General features: G+C 44.3%; 1 protein-coding gene across 6 annotated transcripts in view; it reads left to right on the forward strand.

The window, feature by feature from the left end:
- dgki (diacylglycerol kinase, iota) overlaps positions 1–20,459 on the forward strand; it is a 254,803-nt gene that overhangs the window by 49,325 nt on the left and 185,019 nt on the right. For all 6 annotated transcript variants that reach the window (XM_043708940.2, XM_087997517.1, XM_043708943.2 and 3 more), the window contains exon 2: positions 367–475. In XM_043708940.2, the coding sequence (XP_043564875.1) occupies positions 367–475 (109 nt within the window). The remainder of the gene's footprint in view (positions 1–366; positions 476–20,459) is intronic.

Below are 20,459 nucleotides of genomic sequence, written 5' to 3' on the forward strand. Positions count from 1 at the left end.
CCTCTGGTTAGACATTTTCATGGTAGTTAAATCACATGAGCTCCTCCCACAACCCCTCACCCTGCCAAACAGCTTTTATCCCATCCACAATATTTTTACAGCTGGTAGCTAATTGTAAATAAAAGTGTTTTGTTTGTTTTAAGTGCTGCTATGGTTTTTGATGCTCACAGCAGAGTCCTGGAGATTAACATTTAATTCCTGATGATTTCAGGATGATATCATCTGGAGAGGTCAAGCCTAGCTTTATACAAGGACCTGTCCTGGGGAAAGTTCAGCCCCCTCCCACTTATAGCTTGCCAAGATCTTTATCGCTCATGTGAGCATCTTTTGCTGGTCAAATGCTTAAGTATTTCCTTTATCTTGCAGGAAAGCCATCTTGAGATCAGGCCTACAGCACCTAGCTCCAGAACAGGCACCCAGTACCATCCTGAAGAATGGACCTACCAGAGAGATGCGGACCAGCCCTGACTGGACTGTGAGTTGTTGGGTCATAGTTGGGAATTAACTGTGCAGCAGCTTCTACAGGACAACTATGAGGTACATAGGAATCTGGGTGTCCTGGTACATGAGCCACAAAAAGTTAGTTTGCAGATGTCGCAAATGATTACAGAATCACAGGACTGTTACGATACAGAAGAAAGTCATTTGGACCTTATTTCTGCATAGTTCTCAAAATGAGCAATTTGGCTTTGTGTCATTCTCTCACCCTAATCTCATAACTCTACACATTGAATTGAATTTATTGTCACATGTACTCAAGCAATACAGGCAGATCACATAGTTAAATAGCACAGTGGCATAGTGGTTAGCACTGCTATCTCACAGTGCCAGAGACCCATATTCAATTCCCGCCTCAGGCAACTGTCTGTGTGGATTTGCTCTGGTTTCGTCCCACCGTTCAAAAATGTGCAGGTTAGGCGAATTGGCCATGCTAAATTGCCCGTAGTTTTACGTGTAGGGGAATGGGTCTGGATGGGTTGCTCTTTGGAGGGTCGGTGTGGACTTGTTGGGCCGAAGGGCCTGTTTCCACACTGTAAGTAATCTAAGATAAGTAAGAAATAGGTAAACAGCTGCAAAAACAAAAACACAGGTACAGGCGAATATTAAGAGTTTGTGAGTCCATTCAGTATTCTAACAACAGTAGGGGAGAAACTGTTTTGAAACAGGCTAGCGCATGTGTTCAGGTTTCTGTATCTTCTCCCCGATGATAGAGGTTGCAGAAAAACATTGCCAGCGTGGAATGGATCTTTGAGAATGCTGGCAGCCTTTCCTTGACAGCGGGCCTGGTAGATGGATTCTATAGATGGGAGGTTGGCCTTTGTGATTGTCCGGGCTGAGTTCACCACTCTCTGTAACTGTCTCCAATCTTGAATGGTACAGTTCCCATACCAGATAGTGATACATCCATCAGAATGCTCTCGATGGCACACCTATAAAAATTGGCAAGGGTATTCACTGTCATGCCAAATTTCCTCAGTTGTCTGAGGAAGAAGAGACATTGTTGGGCCTTTGTAACCAGTGCGTCCGCATGAAGAGTCCAAGAGAGCTTGTTGTGGATGATCACTCCCAGGAGTTTGACACTCTCCACTTGCTCCACCTCTGTGCTGTTAATGTGTGGGAGAGGGGCACATGAGTAACATCCTGCCGAAAGTCAATAATGAATTCCTTGGTTTTACTGATTCGGAGATGCTGGTGTTGGACTGGGGTGTACAAAGTAAAAATCACACAACACCAGGTTATAGTCCAACAGGTTTAATTGGAAGCACACTAGCTTTCGGAGCGACGCTCCTTCATCAGGTGATTGTGTGATGAAGGAGCGTCGCTCCAAAAGCTAGTGTGCTTCCAATTAAACCTGTTGGACTATAACCTGGTGTTGTGTGATTTTTAGCGTAGGTTTTACTGGCATTGAGAGCTAGGTTGTTCTCAGTGAACCATTTTTCCACGTCTTCCACCTCCCGTCTGTAGTCTGTTTCATCATCATCTAAGATTTGACTATGGTGGTGTCATTGCCGAACTTGTAAATGGCATTAGTCTGGTATTTGGGGATACAGTGATACAGTAGGAGGCTGAGTACCCTTGTGGGCTCCAGTGTTGAGTGTTAGTGAGGATGAAATATTGCCCACAGTCTTCAATGGTTGTGGCCTGTACATCAGGAAACTGAGGATCCAGTTGCAGAGAGTGGGACTTAGTCTGAGATCACTAAGTTTAGTAATCAGTCTCGAGGGAATAATAGTGTTGAAGGCTGAACTGTAGTCAATGAGTAGGATTCTTACATAGCTGTTCTTGGTGTCAAGCTGTTCTAGGGAGGAGAGAAGGGCAAATTATATGACATCTGACGTAGATCGGTTGGTCCGATTGGCAAATTGGAGTGGGTCAAGAGTAGTGGGGAGGCTGGAGTTGATTGATGCTATGACCAGCCTTTCAATGCAATTCATGACCACTGGAAGGTAGTCATTGAGACATGCTTCATAAGCCTTCTTCTTTACAGATGAATCTGGCCCCCTTGAAACAAGCAGGGACAGTGGCCTGCTGCAGGGAGAGGTTGAAAATGTCTGAGAAGACCTCTGTCAGTTGATCTGTACATGCCCTGAGTGCATGGCCTGGTACTTCGTCTGGTCCATCGCTTTCCTTGGCTTCACACGAAGGAAAACTGATCTGACCTCTGGTGCAGGGACTGTTGGGATAGGTTCGTTAGGACTTGTTGGAATAGGTATTACCTCTCTGCCAAAATTCTGCTCAAAGCGAGTGTAGAAGGCGTTGAGACGATCTGGGAGGGATGTGTCATTGTCTGCTATCTTGCACTGTCTCTTTAGAACCTGTGGCATCATTCAGTCCTTGACATAGTCACCAGGTGTCTGTCTGGGGTCTAGTTTGGACCGGTATTGGTCCTTGGCTGTCTTAGTGGTTCTGGGAAGGTCATACAAGGAATCGTTATATTTGAGTAGGTCTCCTGACCTGAAGGCCTCATAGCAGATTCTGTATGTCCTGATTCATCCAGGGTTTCCTGTTGGGGAACACCCGCATTGACTTCCTCAGTATGCAGTCCTCTACACAATTGCTGATAAGTCTGTAATGGTGGTGGCGCACTCAAGGAACTTGCAGACTGTTTTAACATTGCCCATTCAGCTGATTCCAGACAGCACCGGAGTTGATCTTCTGTCTCATCTGACCAGCACTGGACCTGTATCCGTGAAGGGGTCTCCTGCTTGAGCGTTTGCCTGTAAGCTGGGAGAAGAAATGTGGCATTATGGTCGGAGTTCCTGAAATGAGGGTGGGGGATGGAGCGGTAGGCATCTTTCACAGATGTCTAAAATGTTTGGGCCCCTGGTGGGGCAGGTAATGTTCTGGTGGTACTTGGGCAATACCTTCCTTAGATTGGCTTGACTGAAGTCGCCAGTTATAATAAACAGGGCCTCAGGGTGTTCCGTCCCCAGGGTGTTTGTGGTGGAGTACAGCACATCCAGAGCTTCCTCAACCTTTGTTTGTGGCGGTATGTGCACAGCACGGCGGTATAGCGGCAGTAAATTGCCATGGTAGATGGAAGGGGCAGCATTTGATGGTGAGGAATTCAAGGTTTGGGGAGCAATGGCTGCCTAGGGTTGCAATGTCCGTGCACCACAAGTTAAAAAGCAAACCCCTCCACCCTTTGTCTTACCCGAGGACGCTGTACGGTCCATATGATTTTGATTCAGTGACCACCTGATCATCTAGGAAGACAAATTGAATGTTTATTGCAAGGCCATGTTTTACATCAGTTGTACACAATATTGGTGGGGTCACATCTGGAATACAATACATTTTGGACTCCTTACTTAAGGGATGGTGTAAATGCATTCAAAGTAGTCAGAGAAGAGACACTCGAGTGATGCCTGTGATAAAAGGGTTGAAGCATATAATAATATATGGGGAATTTTCATGTTGGACTCTGACCAGATGCTTTCCCTTATGGGAAAGACTAGATTTAGGGAATGCAGTTTAAAAATAAGGCGTCATTCCACTTAAGACCGAAATCAGGAGAGCTTTTTTTCTCTGAGACTTGTGGATCTGTGGAACTCTTTTTGCCAGAGAGTGGTAGAAGCATTGATTATTTTTGAGGCAGAGGTAGATAGATTCTTGACTAACAAGGAAGTTGAAATTTACTGGGAGTAGGTGGAGATGTGTTATTGAGGTCACAGTAAGATCAGCCATGATGGACCAATGGCCTACTTCAATTTCATATGTTCGTGTGAATTGAATTAAGCTTTATTGTCACATGTAATCAAATGAACACAGTGAAAAGTTTACAAGTCACCATTTACGGTGCCATCTTAGGTACCTAGGTACAGATTCTTCAAAACATGTTTTTAGGAAAAAAAGTGAGAAAAAAAGAAATAAAATATTTAGAATTACAGATTGTGGAAATAAATTAGGAAATAGAGAAATAAAAAGTTCAGAACAACAATCCTTCCAAACCAGTCCTTGATGGCACTCAGCTTCCAATCCGTGTCAGGCCTTGACTCCAGACCACGTTGGGTTCACATTGAGGCTCCCAAGGTCAGGACACCATTCTGGAATCACCTCGAGGCTGGAAGTCCATGCTGAGGCTGCGCCAGGTTGAAAGTCCACCACAGATCGCTGAAAGACCACCATGCCTCACCGATTGTGATACACAATTACATTCTGAGTGGTGCCTATTATTTTCTGAGCCAGTAGGCTAAAGAAATGATGCTTCTTTATTTGTTTATGGGATGACAGCATTTGCTGTCACATCCTTTGAGAAGAGTTAAGAGTCAAAAACATTACTGTGGATCTGCAGCCTCGTACAGACCAGAGCAGGTGAGGACAGCAGATCTCCTTCTCTAAAAGAGGAGAGGCGTTTCTGTTACTGGAGATGCTAGTTTCATGGTCAGCCTTACTAAGATTGGCCTTCCATCCAGATTTTCCTTTTTAACTCCGTGAAATTAAATTCCACTCTTGTCCCTAGAGCCTAAGCCTCTGGATTACTAGTCTAACAATAATATTACTATGCAATTGACTCCTCCTTTAGCTTACCGTGATGAATGGTTATGTGGACATCCTGTAACATACTATATTTACACAAGAATTGAGCTCAAGAATGGAGGATGAGGTGCTTGTAAAATTGGGTATCCTGCTCTTTCTTACTTATTCTACTTAAAGGGTAATAAATCAAAAGTAATTGTGATAGATGTGGTGAAGGTTACCCTAATAAAAGATGAAGGGCAGATGCATTTAGAAAGTGAATGAACAGCTAGCATTCTTCCTCTGTGTTACTGCAAAAGCTAACCATGAAGACTTATTAAGACACATTTTAACAAAACACAAAATGTCAAATAAGTCACATTAGGAGAAAGTGAGGACTGCAGATGCTGGAGAGTCAGAGTCAAAGTTTGTGTTGCTGGAAAAAGCACAGCAGGTCAAGCAGCAGACGAGGAGCAGGAGTGTCGACGTTTCAGACATAGCCCTTTATCACATTCCTGATGAAGGGCTTATGCCCGAAACGTCAACTCTCCTGCTCCTTGGATGCTGCCTGATCTACTGTGCTTTTTCTAGCGCCACACATTTTGACTGACTCTCCAGCATCTGCAATCCTCACTTTCTTCTAGTTGCTGGAAACCATGCTGCGAAAGGATGTCCACTTTGAAGAAGTTCTCCTCTCTCCACAAGGAACTCAGTGAGTCTCTCTCCCACTGGATACCAGGCCATCTCCTCTGCCCTGAAGCTCTTCAAACAAGTGAGTCACATTGGCAACCTTACTGAATCTGGGAGATTATTTCATTGACTCCCAGCTTCAGGACTCAAGTGAAAGCATCAAGTCTTCCTGTCATTCTCACTGCTGAATAGGTAACCTTCTCTTCGAAAGACTGCATTCATCACTAAAGCACCATCTTAGACTGATTCTAATGTGCATCTTATGCCTTAGATATATACAGGATCAGGATTAGGTCACAACACCTCAGTATCTCTACTCAATTTAATCAGCTTTGCTTCATAGTCCAAATCTCTTACTTAACAAACTAAAATCTATACCTTTTTGAGAAAGGAATTCCACATCATCATGGGGATACATGGAGTTGGTACACTGCTTTCAACCTTTCCTCTATGCTCTTATTCCAGTAAATAATTCTGAGGTGCATTAATTGCTGACAACTGGAGGCAGGACTCCAGATGAAGACCATTTAAGACTTTCCACAGCTGAAGCACAACTCTTCTACACTTTAATTTACAGTAACTTCTACACTATGATTTGCCATTAACACACAATGTTTAATATAGTTGTTTTCTGTATCAATATTTGTAAGTGGAAGCCAAAAATGCTAGCACATGCAACATGGTATCAGACATGGAATACACTAGGTTGAACAAGTATTTTTGTTCGTGGGTGATAGATCATAAATAGTGGCTAACTTGTAACAGCAATCTATAGTGCATGTAATTTTTTTTATATATCTGAAAGATGACATTTGGAGAGGTGCAGTTGTACACTGTAATTTACATATGACTGGCCATAATCATGTAACCTCTGATTTAATTGCTTTCTGTAGCGAGGCATAAAGATAGAAACCAGCACATGGAACACTCTCCATGATAATATAGAACATAGAGTATACAACAGTACAGCACAGTACAGGTCCTTTGGCCCTTGATGTTGTGCTGGCCTTTTATCCCACTCTAAGATCAGACTAACTTACAAACCCGTCATGTACTTACTTCCATGTACCTTTCCAAGACTTGCTTAAATGTCCCTAATGTATCTGACTCTACTGCCACTGCTAGCAGTGCATTCCATGCACCCACCAATCTCTGAATAAACAATCTACCTCTGACATCTTCCCCAAACCTTCCTCCAATTATTTTAAAATTATGCCCCCTCGTGATAGACATTTCCACCCTGGGAAAAGGTCTCTTGTCTATCCACTCTATCTATGCCTCTCAACATCTTGTATACCTCTATCAAGTCACCTCTCACCCTTCTTCGCTCTAATGAGAAAAGCCCTAGCTCCCTTAACCTTTCTTCGTAAGACATGCCTTCCAGTCCAGGCAGCATCTTGGTAAATCCCCTCTGCATCCTCTCTAAATCCTTCCTACCTATAATGAGGTGACCAGAACTGAACACAATATTCCAAGTATGATCTAACCAGGACTCTTATAGAGCTGCAGCATAACCTCATGGCTCTTAAACTCAATCCCCCTGCTAATGAAAGCTGAAAATGTGTTGCTGGAAAAGCGCAGCAGGTCAGGCAGCATCCAGGGAACAGGAGAATCGACGTTTCGAGCATAAGCCCTTCTTCAGGAATGAGGAAAGTTTGTCCAGCAGGCTAAGATAAAAGGTAGGGAGGAGGGACTTGGGGGAGGGACGTCGGAAATGTGATAGGTAGAAAGAGGTCAAGGTGAGGGTGATAGGTCAGACTGGGGTGGGGGCGGAGAGGTCAGGAAGAATATTGCAGGTTAGGAAGGCAGTGCTGAATTCGATGGATTTGACTGAGACAAGGTGGGGGGAGGGGAAATGAGGAAACTGGTGAAATCCGAGTTCATCCCTTGTGGTTGGAGGGTTCGTAGGCGGAAGATGAGGCGCTCTTCCTCCAACCGTCGTGTTGTTGTGGTCTGGCGATGGAGGAGTCCAAAGACCTGCATATCCTTGGTGGAGTGGGAGAGGGAGTTGAAGTGTTGAGCCACAGGGTGGTTGGGTTGGTTGGTCCGGGTGTCCCAGAGGTGTTCTCTGAAACGCTCCGTAAGTAGGCGGCCTGTCTCCCCAATATAGAGGAGGCCACATCGGGTGCAGAGGATGCAATAGATGATGTGTGTGGAGGTGCAGGTGAATCTGTGGTGGATATGGAAGTTTCCTTTGGGGCCTTGGAGGGGGGTGAGGGGGGAGGTGTGGGCGCAAGTCTTGCATCTCCTGCGGTTGCAGGGGAAGGTGCCAGGAGTGGAGGTTGGGTTGGTGGGGGGTGTGGATCTGACGAGGGAGTCATGGAGGGAGTGGTCTTTATGGAATGCTGATAGGGGAGGGGAGGGAAATATATCCTTGGTGTATGCTGCCTGACCTGCTGCGCTTTTCCAGCAACACATTTTCAGCTCTGATCTCCAGCGTCTGCAGACCTCACTTTCTCCCCTGCTAATGAAAGCCAACACACCATATGCTTTCTTAACAACCCTATCAATCTGGGTGGCAACTTTGAGGGATCTATGGACATGGACCCCAAGATCCCTGTTTCTCCACACTGGCAAGAATCCTGACTTTAACCCTGTATTCCACATTCAAATTTGACCTTCCAAAGTGAATCACTTCACATTTTACCAGGTTGAAGTTGACCTGCCACTTATCAGCCCAGCTCTGCACCTTTTCAATGTCTTATTGCAACCTACAACAGCCCTTCACACTATCCACAACTCTACCAACCTTTATGTTATTGGCAAACTTACTAACCGCACCCCCCTTCCACTTCCTCATCCAAGTCATTTATAAAAATCACAAAGAGCAGAGGTCCCAGAACTGATCCCTGCAGAACACCACTGGTCACCAAGCTGCAGGCTGAAGACTTCCCATCTCCCACCACACTCTGTCTTCTATGGGCCAGCCAATTATGTATCCATGATTGACAGGTTTTCCTAAATCCCACACCTCCTTACTTTCTGAATGAGCATACCGTGGGGAACCTTATCAAACGACTTGCTAAAATCCATGTACACCATATCCACTGCTCTACCTTCATCAACGTGTTTTGTCACAACCTCAAATAATTCAATAAGGCTTGTGAGGCATGACCTGCCCCTCACAAAGCCATGCTGACTATCTCGAATCAAACTATAGTTTTCCAAGTAATCATAAATCCTGTCCCTCAGAATCCTCTCCAAAATACTTTGCCTACCACTGATATAAGACTGACTGGTCTATAATTTCCAGAAATATCCCTATTCCTTTTCTTGAACAAGGGAATAACATTTGTCATCCTCCAATCATCTGGTACTACTCCAGTGAACAGTGAGAATGCAAAGATTCTGGACGATGAGTTTTAATTACCCTTTGTGATCATATTTTGTGCCTGTGCCTGAGTATATTAGTAGATATGGATATTCAATTCTCTTTTCTAAGTAATCTATAGCTGTACAGAGAAGCAAATACTAGAAGCAAGTTCCCCTTTCTGAGGAGGTGGGTGCAGGGAAATGAAAGCTTAAAAGTTGCTGCTTAAGAATTGACTCCCCTGATGCTTGACTACTCTATAAAGAATAACTAGTGTGTGTCAGGAGTGGTGCACCTTAACAATAAGTAATGAGCTATCATGGAGTTCTGTCACAAGATTGACTTTCTACAAGCCCATAGAATGATGGTGCTGGAGTAATGCAGACATTGGCTACATTGTTATAGAGTACAATAGTAGAGCACTGTTGCCTTTAAACTACTGAGTTGGCAGAGTCAGCAGTATTAAAGTTATGGTCAAAACTATAATGAACCTGGTGATAGGTGTGTACTAGAAATAGAGTCTCACTATTTCACAAGCCATATCAAGAGAGTAAATGTCTTGTTCAATCACCAAAAATGATCGAATTATTTATTTTTGTTTCTGTTACTAGTATCCTACTTCATTCCAAACACACAGATTTATACTAAGACTAGACAAAGACATACATGACGGCAGATTTCCTGTTTAGTTTAGTGACATGAAATTCTATTATGGGCCTTTAATTTCTTGGCAACACTTGTCCTTTCCCTACTGAGTTTTGGCAAGGTTTATTACTAAGTTAGCTAACTGTATCTGTTTGAATAACACTTACAGTTGTGTCACATGTTCTTCCCAAGTTTTACTGTCTCTAAATACATACAACAGTGGCTAGCACTGCTGCCTCACAGCGCCAGAGACTGGGGTTCAAATCCCGACTCGGGCAACTGTCTGTGTGGAGTTTGCACATTCTCCCCATGTCTGTGTGGGTTTCCTCTGGGTGCTCCGATTTCCTCCCACAGTCTAAAGATGTGCAGGTTAGGTGAATTGGCCATGCTAAATTGCCCGTAGTGTGCGGTGAAGGGGTAAATGTAGGGGAATGGGTCTGGGTGGGTTGGTCTTCGGAGGGTTGGTGTGGACTTGTTGGGCCGAAGGGCCTGTTTCCACGCTGTAAGTAATCTAAATAAACCACACATTTGGATATGCTTGGTCCTTTGAAAGTTGGAGAACTATTAAACCGAAACAGCATAACTTGATATTGATACAATCCACATAGTGTAACAAAAACTGATGTCGCTTTAGCTCTTGATGTCATGGTACTTGTCAGTACCCATTAAGTAGACCAATCTAGTGAGGAATGAGGCATTGTTAACCGGACCGATATAATCCTCTAACCGAGGAATTTGGTACAAATCTGTCTTTGTTATTGCATTTATGTTTCTTTAACATATATCAAACCTAGTTGTCCAATCAGATTCAGGAACTAATACTAAAGATGAACTCCAACCACTTTGGCTGGGTTCGAAGAGACTTTCTAACATTTACTGAATCTCTGTTTTTACCTGAGTCTCTTTTAAATGATAATGATTTTATTTTACTCGTACCAATTCCCTGACAGCCACATCATGTCTGGCTAAGGGAATGCACCCTATTGAATCTCTACAAATTTTATAAGCAGTCTTACTGTAAATTTCCTTCCTTTAAGTATGAGAATACTGCTGATCTAACTGTTCCTGTAATTCCATACTGGTTAATAAGAGGTTCAATTTGTGAATTATCTGGATCTCCTTACTGTCTTAGTTATCCTCTGCTCTTCTCACTTTACTTATCTTCCTCATTATCATGAAAGTTTTTGAATATGTTTACATGATATAATTGATTCTTCTTCCTGTGATCTGGGGATCTATCAAATAACACATTTTATTAACCCTCTTCATTGCATTTAATGGACCTGTGAAGCTTGCTTTCAGAGCTTTGCTCTGTAAAGTCATAACACTAACATTTTACCTTTTCTTTGAAATCTTCTGGTTTCAGCTTACAGTCTTTCCTCTTTGCTTGTAAAGATCTTAAATGATTTTGTGGTAATTTTCATGCTCCTTTTAATTTTTGTTTCTTGAAATTTGGAACAATAATCCAAATACTGATGAATCATCTTTCTGTCTTAAAGATTTTCCATTGATCAATTGCAATGGTCCTGTTTATGACTATAGATTCAATTTAAATGGACGAAACTGAGTAAATTAATTTGGAGACTCTTGGTAGCAAATAATAGCGAATCCAAACCTTTACCTCATTCTTGAGGATACTTAGGACAAAATACTTTAATCATTGTCTTGAGACTCTGATTGTATTTCTCTGAAACTCCCTGTATTTGTGGATGATTTACAGTGGAGTTGAACTGTTTTATAGGCAAAAGTGAGGACAGCATATGCTGCAGATTAGAGTCAAGAGTGTGATGCTGGAAAAGCACAGCAGATCAGGCAGCATTTGAGGAGCAGGAAAATCGATGTTTTGGGCAAAAGCCCTTCATCAGGAATGAGGCTGGGAGCCTGCAGGGTGGAGAGATAAATGGGAGGGGGGTGGCGCTGATGGCAAGGTAGCTGAGAATGTGATAAGTGGATGGAGGAAGGGGTAATGATGGTCGGTCGGAGGGGAGGGTGGAGCGGATAGGTGGAATGGCAGTGCTGAGCTGGAAGGTTGAAATTGGGATAAGGTGGGGGGAGGGGAAATGAGGAAACTGGTGAAATCCACTTTAATGCCATAGGGTTGGAGGGTCCCAAGGTGGAAGATGAGGCGTTCTTCCTCCAGACATCGGGTAGTGAGGAAGTGGCGTTGGAGGAGGCCCAGGACCTGCATGTCCTCGGTGGAATGGGGGGGGGGGGGGAGTTGAAATGTTCAACCATGGGGCGGTGGGGCTGGTTGGTGCGGGTGTCCTGGAGATGTTCTCTGAAGCGCTCTGTGAGTAGGCATCCTGTCTCCCCAATGTAGAGACTGCATCAGGAGCAACGGATACAGTAAATGATGTGTGGAAACTTTGGATGTGGAAGGCTCCTTTGGAGCCTTGGACGGAGATGCGGGGGAGGTGTGGGCGCAGGTTTTGCAACTCATGCAGTGGCAGGGGAAGGTGCCGCGAAGGGATGGTGAGTTGTTGGGGTGTGTGGACCTGAGGAGGTAGTCGCGGAGGGAACTGTGTTTACAGAATGCAGATAGGAGAGGGGAGGGAAATATATCTCTGGTGGTGGGTTCCGTTTGTAGGTGGCAGAAATGGATGAGGATGATGCGATGTATATGGAGGTTTTTGGGTGGAAGGTGAGGAACTTGAGGGATCTGTCCTTGTTGTGCTTGTAGGGGTGGGAGCGAGGGCAGAGGTGTAGGAAGTGGATGAGATGCACTGGAGGGCATCAGCAACCATGTTGAGATCTTTAAAGAAGGAGGCAATCTGGTGTGTTCTGTGGTGGAATTGGTCCTCCTGGGAGCAGATGTGGCAGAGACGGAGGAATTGGGAATAAGGGATAACATTTTTACACAAGGCAGGGTGTGAGGAGGTGTAGTCCAGGTAGCTGGGGGAGTCGGTGGGTTTGTAGAAAATGTCAGTGTTGAGTCGGTCATCGTTGATGGAGATGGACAGGTCCAGGAAGGGGAGGGAGGTATCTGAGATGGTCCAGGTGAATTTAAGGTCTGGGTGGAATGTGTTGGTGAAGTTGATGAAGTGTTCTACCACCTCGGGGAAGCATGAGGTAGCGTTGATGTAGTCATCAATGTAGTGGAGGAAAAGGTGGTCAGTAGTGCCGGTGTAAGTGCGGAAGATAGACTGTTTCACGTAGCCGACAAAGAGCCGACAAAAGGGGCTTGTGTGGGTGCCCATGGCTACCCCTTTCATCTGGAGGAAGTGGAAGGACGCAAAGGAGAATTATTAAGGGTGAGGACCAGTTCAGCCAAACGAATTAGAGTGTCAGTGGAAGGGTACTGGTGGAGATGACGGGAGGGTTTGGAGGCCCTGGTCATGGCGGATGGAGGTGTTTCGGGACTGGATGTCCATGGTGAAGATGTGACATTGGGAAATTGAAGTCTTGGAGGAGATAGAGGGCATGGGTGGTGTCCTGAATGTAAGTGGGGAATTCCTGGAGCAGGGGACGATAGGGCAATATTGAGGCATGTTGAGATGTATTTGGTGGGGCATGAGCAGGCTGAGATGATGTGTCAGCCGGGGTACTCAGGCTGATGGATCTTGGGGAGGAGGTAGAACTGGGCGGTGCGGGATTCCCGAACTATGAGGTTGAAAGCTGTGGGTGGGAGATTCCCTGAGGTGATGAGGTTGTGTACAGTCTGGGAAATAATGGTTTGGTAATAGGAGATGAGTCCGTGGTTGAGGGGGTGGTAGGAGGAGGTGTCTTCAAGTTGGTGCCTGGCTTCAGTCGTGTAAAGGCCAGAGCATCAAACTACCACTACACCTGCCCCCCCTCCTTTATCCGCTGGTTTGATGGTGAGATTAGGGTTGGAGCAAAGGAGTTGAAGCACTGCATGTTGTGAGGGTGAGAGGTTGGAGTGGGTGAGGGGACTGGACTTCCTCCAGACAAAAGGAGTACCCATGGGCACCCACATGGGCCCAGCTATGCCTGCCTCTTTGTCAGCTACATGGAACAGTCTATCTTCCACAATTATACCGATACCACTCCCCACCATTCCCTCTGTTACATTGATGACTGCACTGGCACCACAAGGAGGTTGAACAGTTCATCAACTTCACCAACACATTCCACCCTGACCTTATGTACATCTGGACTATCTCAGACACCTCCATCCTCTTCCTGGACCTCTCCATCTCCATCAATTGTGATCAATTCAACACTGACATTTTTTACAAACCCACTGACTCCCACAGCTATTTGGATTACACCTCCTCCCACACTGCCTCCTGTAAAAATGCTATCCCATATTCCCAATTCTTCTGCTTCCACCACATCTGCTCCCAGGAGGACCAGTCCCACCACAGAACACACCAGATGGATTCCATCTTTAAAGACCGCAATTTCCCCTCCCACATGGTTGCTTATGCCCTCCAGTGCATCTCATCCACTTCCCTCACCTCTGCCCTCGAACCCCACCCCTCCAACCGCAACAAGGACAAAACCCCCCCAGTCCTCACTTTCCACCCCACCAATGTCCGTATAAATCTCATCATCCCCCGTCATTTCCGCCACCTACAAATGGACCCCACCACCTGAGATATATTTTCCTCCCCACACCTATCTGCTTTCCGTAAAGACAGTTCCATCCATGACTACCTCGTCAGGTACACCCCCACCCACCCCCCCTTCCCTCCTGGCACCTTCCCCTGCCACTGCATGAATTGCAAAACCTGTGCCAACACCTCCCCCCTCACCTCCATCCAAGGCCCCAAAGGAGCCTTCCACATCTATCAAAGTTTCATCTGCATTTCCACACGTCATTTACTGTATCTGTTTCTCCCGATGCAGTCTCCTCTACATTGGGGAGACAGGACGCCTACTCACAGAGTGCTTAAGAAATCATCTCCGGGACACCTGCACCAACCAACCCCACTGCCCCATGGCTGAACATTTCAACTCCCCATCCCACTCTGCCAAGGACATGCAGGTCCTGGACATTCTCCATCACCTTACCACCCAACGCCTGGAGGAAGAACGCTTCATCTTCCACATCTGGATCCTCCAACCCTGTGGCATCAATGTAGATTTCACCAGTTTCCTCATTATACCTCTACCTTATCCCAGATCCAACCTTCCAGCTCAGCACCACCCTCATGACCTGTCCTACCTGTCCACCTATCCCCTCCACCCTCCCCTCCGACCTATCACCATTACCCCCACCTCCATCCACCTATCACACTCTCAGCTACCTTCCCGCCAGCCCCACCCCTTCCCATTTATGTCTCCACCCCCAGGCTCTCAGTCTCATTCCTGTTGAAGGGCTTTTGCCCAAAACGCGATATCCCTGCTCCTCGAATGCTGCCTGACGTGCTGTGCTTTTCCAGCACCACATTCTTGAACTGTTTTACACCCATGTTTCATTCTTTATCTTCAAAAATTTTAGACATACAGTTGGACAAAGTTTGTAAGCTTATTTCTATCGGTAGTTCATAGTTGAGTAAATGTTTTCACTATTAAGTTAGCCATAATTGTCTTCAAAAGCAAAGCTTTTGGAAACCAATATGTCACATCAATAGTTGCAAGGTTATAGAAGAGTCCTATTTTCATTAATGTTAATCATTCTCTCCAGTGTCCTAACATCCAACTGAATAGTATTTCAAGACCCTATCTGGGATGTTAATGGTATTAAACTCAGCAGGTCTGGCAGCATCTATGAAGAGAAAACAGAGTTAATGTTTCAGGTCTAGAACTCCAGTTCTGAAGAACTGCTGAAGAACTCAGACCTGCTGACTTTTTCCAACAATTTCTGTTTTTGTTTGGCATTAATGGTGATTATTTGAGTTTATATTGAGGTTTTTCCATCACCTAACACACATGTTTTACAGAACTGCACTATGTCCTTATGAAGGCCAGGAAAGAGATCTGTTTATCAATGTTTGGGTTTTCCAAATTCCGCATGACCAGCCATGGAAATTTCATGCTCTCTACCTGGAATATCTCCTTATAGTACCTGTGCGGTACCGCTATCTTTTATTATTTGTCTAAGGAATGCCATTTTCAATGACTGGGCCATCATTCACTCTCTATCTTTAATTGACCCTTTATCTGAAGGCAATTTCAGAAGGTAGTTAAGAGTCAACTACATTACTGTGGGTCCGGAGTCACATATAGAACAGACCAGGTAAGAATAGCTGATTTCCTTCTATAAAGGACATTATCCTAAAAGTCTACCTGGTCAATCAGTTCATATTATCAAAGCTAGCTTTCACTTCCAGATGTATTAATGGAACTTAGATTCCATCAGCTGCCATGGTGGGATTTAAGCCCATATGTGGCCATTGACATTGAAAACATGTGAATGTCTCATTGAAGCTTTGCACAATATTCTTCTGGAAAGCACAAATCAAACAGCAGCAAAGACAGCAGCCACTAACTGCTACATTCAGTCTGATGAAAGCAATGACTTGGTAAGCTTCCATCTATCACAAGGGTAAAGTAACTGATTCCCTTGACATTGTGTCTTGAAACAGCCCTTGTAAGCCGCACTGTAGTACATGCTTTGCAACTGAGGATACTTTGTTCCTCATCTGAATCTTTGAGAGAAGAATTGGAGCTACTTAATCAAATGAAGACAACGGTGACACTTTACTGCCAGTGAATCATTTTTGATGAGTAGTCACTGTTGAAATGTAGAAATCCTCCCTGTGGATCTGGTCAAGAGTGATGTGCCAGTGCACAAGGAAACAGCCAAAAGAGCGATGGATTTTTTCCTGATCCAAACCTATTTTAATGTGTCAGACGTTGCGTGACCTCATAGTGAAAACTGGGGAGAAAAAGTTGAAAATGAAATGAGAGGATTGGAAGTATTGGTTTACGACTGTTAAGTTTGCCTTGAATCATACAAACACCCACCTTTTTAACAGGCTGTGTTTATAACAGCAATCTGATCTTAGACAGCAGGTGATGAAGTCACACCCACCAACAGGAAAGGAAGCATTTAAAGGAGGGTCACAAGTATTAAGACTCATTGAGAGCTCAATACTTGCCACTGTTTACAAACAGAGGTTCTGCTATACATGTAAAGTGTAACTCAGTCACATTAAGAGTACTTAATGCAGTTTCATCAAGAACAAGAAATCCAGTTAATTTCCCCATCTCTTTCCAAAGCTAAATGTTGAATCCAATTTCCATTGTGATGACAAACAAGGTACAAAGTGGAACCATGCACAGTGGTAATATTGCAAGTGATGAATACCTGTGGTAGCCTGGAATTATTTGTGGGAATTTTAGCCCTTAGCATGGACTGAATTTTAACAACCCTCAAGGGACAAGTTTAGATAGGGTACTTTGTAAAATGACAAGGGGAGACATTCCCTCAGCCAGGCGACAGGGGCCTCCCATACCAACATATTTTTGTCTTATTTGTTCACAAGGATGTGGACATTTCTGGTTGGGCCAGAATGTTTGCTCATCCCTGATTGCCACAGATAAGCTGGTAGTGAGCTGCCTTCTGAATCACTGCAGTCCTTGTAGAGTAGGTAGACCTAAAATAGGGTTAAAATCTTCTAGGAGAAAGTGAGGACTGCAGATGCTGGAGATCAGAGCTGAAAATGTGTTGCTGGAAAAGCGCAGCAGGTCAGGCAGCATCCAAGGAGCAGGAGAATCGACGTTTCGGGCATGAGCCCTTCTTCAGGAATTCCTCATTCCTGAAGAAGGGCTCATGCCCGAAACGTTGATTCTCCTGCTCCTTGGATGCTGCCTGACCTGCTGCGCTTTTCCAGCAACACATTTTCAGCTCTAAAATAGGGTTAGGAAGGAAGTTCCAGGATTTTGACCCAATGACACTGAGTAAACTGATATTTTTGCAGGTCATAATGGTGAGTGGCTTTGGCTTGAAGGGGAACTTGCAGGTTGTGGTGTTCCATGTATCTGCTGCTCTTGTCCTTCAAGATGATAGTGGTTGTGGGTTTGCAAGTTGCTGTCCAAAGACCCTGGAAAATTCTGCTAGATCCTACTACTGAGCATCAGTATTGGAGGGAATCGATGTTGAAGGTGATGGATGTGGTGCCTATCAAGCAGGTGTCAAGCTTCTTCGGTGTTATTGGCGCTGTACTCATCCAGGCAAGTGAGGAGTATTCCACCATGCTTCTGACTTGTGCCTAGTGGATAAGCTTTGAGGTGTCAGGAGGAGATTTAAATACCACTGATTTCTCAGTCTCTGACCTGTCCTGTAGCTACAGCATTTAGATGACTAGCTTAGCTCAGGATTTATTGGGTTGTGGGTGTGTATATCAGGAGAACTGAACTCTTCCAGCTCATTTAATCCTTTGATTAAATGGTGAGGTTCATTGTCCATCTGCTTTCGATCCACTCCATTTGTTCATGACTAACTTTGGTGAAATAAATGCTTTCACTCAAGGTCTCTTGAGGATTAGCGTGAATCACCTTGTTCTAAAGCTGGAATGAATATAACTCCTAAAGCTCTTCCATCTGAAGCAATATTGATCTATGATGTCCATTAGATGTGAGTCTTGCTTCCAATGAGTTTAATCAGGTTGTCATCATAGTGGTTGTATTTAACTAATCAAACTGAAGTTGCCTCAATGTTTATGTTCAGTGGATGCCTCAACTACCCTTTTGGGAAAGCTTTGTGTTTTTCCTTGACTAGTAGGATGAAGCAGTGTCAGCTCGATGATTTATATGGTGTACCACAGTCTTCAAAAAGTTATGTCTTCCTCACAAGCATCAGCTACATTTTCAACATCCTTAGATTAGATTCTCTACAGTGTGCAATCAGAAAACGACTTAAATGCTCTGAAGAATGTGCTCATCTTTTAAACTTTTTCAGGTCAAAAGAGCTCAAGAACACAAGAAACAGGAGCAGGACAAGACCATTCAGCCCACTGGGCCTGCCCAACACTCAATATGTTCACAGCTGATCTTCAATCTCAATCCCACTTTCCTGTCCATTTTTCATATCTCTTAATCACCCAAGAAACTATCTAAATATGCCAGCTTTAAATATTGTCTAAAATACAATGAAACATCCACACCCCTCTGGGATAGAGAATGCTGAACATTCACATCCCTTTCAATATAAAAGGAAATATGAAGATATCTCTCCTCACCTCAGTTGGAAATGATTTTTCCCTAATTACAAGACCTAATTATAGGTAATCTCATCATAGGGAAGATGTGGAAGCTTTAGAGAGGATACAGAGGAGATTAACCAGGTTACTGCCGAGACTGGACAGCAAATCTTATGAAGAAAGATTGAGGAAGCTAGGACTTTTCTCATTGGAGTGAAGAAGGATGAGAGGTGACTTGATGAGAGGCATAGAGTGGATTACTAGAGACTTTCTCCCATGACGAAAATGTCTATCACAAGGGCACATAATTTTAAGGCGATTGGAGGAAGGTTTATGAGAGATGTCAGAGGTAGGTTCTTTGCACAGAGTGTTGGGTGTGTGGAATGCACTGCCAGCAGTGGTAGTAGAGTCACATACATGAAGGACATTTAAGTGACTCTTGGATAGACACATGAAACATAGTACAATGAAGGATATGTAAGTTAGTCTGATCTTAGAGTTAGATAAAAAGGCCGACACATAATCAAGGGCCGAATGGCCTGTACTGTGCTGTACCGTTCTTTGTTCTATGTTCTAATCCTCTTGTTCTAATTTTCCTTCTCTGGGGAAACAAACAATGAGTATGATGCTGACAAGCCCCTTCAGAATATTAAATATTTCAATCAGATTATCTTTCATAAACTCAAGAGAATAACAACCCAATTTACTCAGCAATTTATCATAGGACAACCCTTTCATCCTAGAGATCAATATAATAAAAGTCATGGAATGGGACTTGAACGCAAACCCTTTAATTTGTGAGTGACAGCATGACTGAGCCACAGCTGATCCCAACAATCTAGTAAACCTTTGCTGTATCCATTGCCTTCAGCTGTTTCCTGATATCACATGGAATTAATAGTATTGGCTGAAATCTGGCATCTGATTCTGGAAACCTTTGGAGGAGGTAAAGATGGATTATCCACTTGCCACTTCTGGTTGAACTATCATGAATGCTTCAGCCTATTGTTTGGACAGACGTGCTGGGCTTCCCAATCATGGAGGATGGTAATATTTACGGACCTTTCTCCTGCAATGAGTTGTTTAATTATCCACCATCTTTCATAACTGGATGTGGCAGAACTACAGTGATTAGATCTAATCTGTTCGCTGTGGGATCACCGAGCCCATTTGTCACTTGCTGTTTACAGTGTTTTGCCATTCAAATAGCCATGTGTTGTAGCTTCACCAGTTGAAGCTGCTCCTGGTGCTGCTCCTAGCATGCCCTCCTGCACTCTTCATTGAATCACGGTTGATCCCCTGGCTTGATGAGAATGAGAATGTGGAGAAGCACTGATTCATCAGTAAGGGGGGAGGGAGAATGGTAGTTGATGATTAGCGGGAGGTTTCCTTTCCCATATTCAGCCTAATTTCATGAAACTTCATGGTGTCCAGAGTCAGTGTTGAGACTTCCCAGAGGAATTCTCTCCCAACAGTATACCATTGTGCCACTGCCATTGGGACAGGACATATCCACAGATGGTGTGGTGGCGTCTGGGATATTATCTCTAAGGTATGATTCCGTAAGTGTGACTACGTCAGGTTGCTGCTTGACTAGCCAGTGAGACAGCTCTCTCACTTTTGAAACTAACCCCCAGATACTTGCAAGGAGGACTTTGCAGGGTCAGTTGAAGTGAAGCAATCACACTTCAAGCACACTGTACAAGTTTACCATTGTCAAGTTTCAACATGTGGTTGTCAATCCAATTTCTCCTGAGTTTTGGGGAAAATAGAGGCTGGCTCCTGAACAGATCCAGAAGAGAGAG

The sequence above is a fragment of the Chiloscyllium plagiosum genome, unplaced genomic scaffold (genome assembly GCF_037043375.1).
Source record: "Chiloscyllium plagiosum isolate Xiang-an unplaced genomic scaffold, Cpla_swu_hap1 HiC_scaffold_19, whole genome shotgun sequence".
In the NCBI taxonomy this organism is placed as follows: domain Eukaryota; kingdom Metazoa; phylum Chordata; class Chondrichthyes; order Orectolobiformes; family Hemiscylliidae; genus Chiloscyllium; species Chiloscyllium plagiosum.